This window comes from Octopus bimaculoides, chromosome 25 (assembly GCF_001194135.2).
Source record: "Octopus bimaculoides isolate UCB-OBI-ISO-001 chromosome 25, ASM119413v2, whole genome shotgun sequence".
Taxonomy (NCBI): domain Eukaryota; kingdom Metazoa; phylum Mollusca; class Cephalopoda; order Octopoda; family Octopodidae; genus Octopus; species Octopus bimaculoides.
The window spans coordinates 4,882,476-4,887,490 of record NC_069005.1 but is presented as its reverse complement, the minus strand read 5'-3'; the positions used below and the strand labels follow the sequence as shown (position 1 = coordinate 4,887,490).

The 5,015-nt window shown below is 37.0% G+C and overlaps 1 protein-coding gene across 2 annotated transcripts in view; it reads left to right on the top strand.

The window, feature by feature from the left end:
* LOC128250792 (uncharacterized) overlaps nt 1-4,998 on the top strand; it is a 16,270-nt gene extending 11,272 nt beyond the window's left edge. For both annotated transcript variants that reach the window (XM_052976723.1, XM_052976722.1), the window contains exons 2-5: nt 711-969; nt 2,588-3,379; nt 4,043-4,240; nt 4,449-4,998. In XM_052976723.1, coding sequence (XP_052832683.1) covers nt 741-969; nt 2,588-3,379; nt 4,043-4,240; nt 4,449-4,921 — 1,692 coding nt within the window. In that variant the 5' untranslated portion in view covers nt 711-740 and the 3' untranslated portion in view covers nt 4,922-4,998. The remainder of the gene's footprint in view (nt 1-710; nt 970-2,587; nt 3,380-4,042; nt 4,241-4,448) is intronic.
* The last annotated feature ends 17 nt before the right edge of the window (nt 4,999-5,015 follow it).

The window sequence follows — 5,015 nt, the reverse complement described above, 5'->3', positions numbered from 1 at the left end:
TAAATTATGAATGTATTGCGAAAAGTGTGTCAGACGTTTCTGTATAGGTTGTGTTGTATAGACAATAAGTGAGTGAAAATGAATAAAAACATTAAGAGAATTATTGTAATATTTGTAGATAAATTAAAACGGCAAAAGAAGTGTAATGAAAAGGCGAAATTGTACTGCTATCCTTTTTGCCGACTTTGATATATCAGAAACCAACTCAAATGATAAGGTATATATTATAATTAAGACAAACATGTTGTCGGAATAGTTTATTTTAAAAATTATTTTCATTCAGTTATCTACGTATATACAAGAATACATCTATTCATTTGCCTGTTATTTTATCTGAGACTATGAGAGGGTACTGAAAAGTTCCTGGCTTTCGATAAAAGTGAGTGCAAGAGGAACAGTTAATAATGATTATATTCAACATTTTCCTCCCTCAGTTTAATACATGTATTTTCAGCGGTCCTTCAATTATTCTGAGCCTTGTTAAAGAACTCAGAAGGTTCGGCAACTTTTCACCCCCCCCCTCGTATATGTATGCATATACGTATGTATGTGTGTGTATATATATATATATATATATATATGGTGAATTTATGGAATGAAGTCCCATCAGTATTTAATCTATTTTTTTTTGTATTATTTGTTTTTTTGTCTAATTATATGAAATGCATTTTCTCTCTTTTCGAATAAATCTTCGGCCTCTTCACAATAAGGAAAGAACCATTCTATATAACGAAAGCAAAATGTCAGACACAGGTGCGCTGATATCAAATATAACTTGGAACAATATCGATACCGACCAGAATTATCAGGTGTGCGATGCTGATTCTACGTTGGAAATATCGACAGAAAATTCTTTAGTTCAAGATCAGAATCAAAGACAACCAACGGGGAGATTGAACATGCTGTCCACTTCAAACGAATTTCCTGAGTGGAAAAAAGACTTAAACATCCTTCGGCATTCTACGCAAGGTATATATATATGTATATATATATTCTTTTACTTCTTTCAGTTATTTGGCTGCGGCCATGCTGGAGCACCCCTTTTATTCAAACAAATCAACCCCAATACCTATTCTTTCTAAGCCTAGTACTTATTCTATGGGTCTCAGTTGACCACCGGCTAAGTTACGGGGACGTAAGTACGCCGACATCGGTTGTCAAGAGCAATGTTGGGGGGAAAACATATACACACACATCTACACGCATATACATATTTACATGCATAGATAATGCACTGACGCCAAATACTGCTCATATACATGCATACATTAAAAATATTCTGTTGATTTTGTTGCAATTCCAGTGAAGGGGTCTTTCTCTATTGATAAGAAATGTTGAAACAAAATTAAATAATGGCACACATACATACTTATACGAACAGCAGTGTTCATGTATGTATGCATGTATATATGTGTATATATATATACATACATGCATACATACATAGTGTAGAGATAACTGTTTTCGGTATTTGTTTACATGTGCAGTAAATATCTATCTATCAATCAATCTGTCTCTGTCTCTGTCTGTCTGTCTGTCTGTCTGTCTCTCTCTCTCTCACTCTCTCTAACTATCTATCAATCAATCTGTCTGTCTGTCTGTCTGTCTGTCTGTCTGTCTGTCTGTCTGTCTGTCTGTCTGTCTGTCTGTCTGTCTGTCTCTCTCTCTCTCTCTCTCTCTCTCTATCTATCTATCTATCTACACACAAATACAGTCTGTCCCTTTCGCTTAGAATTAAGCATACAACCTCAAGGAAATAAACCAATGATCAATGATATTCCGACTGTAAACATCTAATTCTCTCCGGCTACCAATTTTAAAGTACCTACAACTATGTCCACCAAAACCATCTTTCTTTTTAAACGGTAAAATAAACTTTGGAAGAGATTTGACTGCACGTTTTAGCAAATTGAACTACCACTTTGAAGATTCTTTTTCATCTCTTATGTATTGTTGTTCATTGAATTTAATAATCCGGTTGATTATTATTATTATTATTATTATTGGCGAGTTGGAAGAATCGTTAGCACGCCGAGAAAAATGTTTAGCGTTATTTCATTTGTCTCTTCATTCTCAGTTCAAATTCTACCAAGGTCGACTTTTCCTTTTATCCTTTCGGGGTCGATAAAATAAATACCACTTGAGTACTGGGATCGATGTAATCTACTAGTCCTTTCCCCCAAATTTCAGGCCTTGTGCCTTTATTAGAACGGATTGTTATTAATAATGCCATTAATTTAACAATTGCGTGGATATTTTAATTTCTATAAATATAATTAGTCTATAAACGCTTATCTATCTGTCTTTTTGTCTGTCTGTCTATCTATTTATCTATCTATCTATGCATACATGTGTGTGTGTGTATGTGTGTGTATTCGTATTTGTGTTTGTGTGTCTGTGTGTATGCCTGTGTGCGTGCGTGATGTGTGTATTGGTAGCCACGATTCTAATGTAGTATTTCGTTAGTTGAAAATAAACTCTCCTAATATAACCTGTATCAAATTGTTCTTGCGTACTTTTCTTAAAAATTCAAACCTTGTGTCTAGCTAAAATTGTATGTGCTTTTTTTCATCCACTCCCTTTACAGCTACCACCTCACCTTTCTTACCACTTGATGACCAGTATCCAAACTACCAGGTAATGTTCACACGGTCACAACCATTCCCCCGTGAACTGCAGTATGAAAACACTCATTCATCAGATGCCAAACAAAAGGAAGATAAGGCAACTTTGTCTCGTGTTACATCAAATATATCTCCTGAACTTCGATCGCAACCCGTCACGACAAAAGAACCCCGTAATTATGAAGAGCTTTTTCATCGTTCGAACTGTTATCACACAGCTATGATAAACTCGCCGGCTTCAACCATTCCGCCTCATTTCCAGCGCAATATCTTTGATTGCTATTCTAATGGAAAGACTATCAACGATGCTGTTTTCTCAGGAAATACTACATGTGAAGATTTCGAACCAAATTTTGACACCGCTTCTTTCGATTCTGAGAAAAAGCTCCCTGGATATGAAACTTCTGATATGAGTTACAGGAACGAAAATGATAAAGTTTATAATTTTCAAAGATTCCTCAAAACCCATAGAAATACGAACCCTATAAGGGATTGTCAGTCAAAATTTGTAAATTTTGATAGCCAAACGCAGAGTTGCCAATCTGGACCTTATTTAAACAACCCTAAATTATCTCTTCCCGATTGCAGCCGTTTTATGCAAATGGAAAATGAACCAAACGTGACCGTTTTTAAAAATATTTCTCAAAGACCATTCAATTCACATCTGCCCATATCGATTAGGAGTGGGCCCCCGGATTGTACTCGAACACGGCAACCTATCATCAGAATGGAACCAGAATATTCCATAAATGCAGGTAAATGAATTTATATTAATTATTTGATTTTTTTTTCATTAAACAGGCGCATTATATCTGTGTACTAAGAAGTTCGCTGCGTGGCACCTTGCGCGAGTGTCTTCTACTATATCTGCGGGACGATCAATAATTTGTGAGTGGATTTGGTAGACGGAAACTGAAAGAAGCACTCTGTATGTATGTATGTATGTATGTATGTATGTATGTTTGTATGTATGTATATATATACAGGTATGATTGCGGTCATGCTGGGGCAGCGCCTTAAAAGATTTTTTGTCGAAAGAATCACGGATGTAAACACACCAACACTGGTTGTCAAGCACACAATTACACACACACACACACACACACACACACACACACACACACACACACACACACATCAGGTTTCTTTCAGTGTCCATTTACCAAATTCACTCACATGGCTTTGTAAAAGATATTTGCTCAGTGCCATGCAATTAAGCTGAACCTGGAACTATGTGGTTGCGAAGCAAACTTATTATCACACGGCTGCGCCTGCTGCCCCTATATTAAATTAATTTCTACTGCTTCACCTTGCTTATATCAACAGAATCCCACTGTTGTGACCCCTACCCACAATTTGCATCCATGTTTGACATATAAAGGGCCATCACGCTATTCCGTTTTCTCTCCTTAACACAGATGACGAATACGAAATTGAAGAACGTACCTGTGTGAATGTAAATATCGATAAGTTACATACGGGTGGATTGGACAAGACCCCACCGTTGTGCAGTACTCCAGTCCACCCATCAACCACCTCACCGTCATTATCTACAACAGCTGCAGCAGAAACAACATCATCGACGCCATTAACGACGGCCTCTGCTTCTTCCTCGGGTAAATTTATTTTGTTGCATGTGTTTATGTTGCCACTTTCTACGATTTTGCTTTAATTTTTCGATTTTGATTTTTGATCGTTATTCTTTTATATTTGATCACTGAAGTCGATGTAATCGATTTCCCCCTCCCCTCAAAAGTCTGGCATATTTATTGTGTTTGCTATGTTTATTAAACTTCACCGTTCTTATCATTTGCTCTTTTGCAGATTCTAAGGAGATACCACAAAGAGATCAAATGAAACCGTTTCGGCAACCGTATTTACCCTTTCAACTGGAATTGCTTGAAGCCTCCTACAACAAGGAACGATTTTGTTCAGGTGAAACCCGGAAAAAATTGGTCAAACGAACTGGCCTTAGTGACAAACAGATTCGTATATGGTATCAAAATCGACGAGCTAAATCGAAGAAAAAAGCAAACACATTTCGACACAACTTGCCAACTCGGAATTGTAAAACGCCTCCTGATTGGATGTCATCTAAAACAAGCGATCACAATGTTGATGATGACAATGATAATGATGATGACGATGATGATGATGATGATAGTAGTTCATTGGTTCCTGTTTCTTTGAAACGTGTACAGGTTTATCGTCCCTGGTTTCCGTTCGGGATTGACCCGAAGCAATTCTGCCCAGTACATCGACAGGAAACAGCTTCCAGAAGATCATCTCATTCTTGATATCTTTCTCCTTCTCTCTCTGTATGTCTCTGTCTGTCTGTCTGTCTGTCTGTCTGTCTGTCTGTCTGTCTGTCTGTCTGTCTCTATATATATA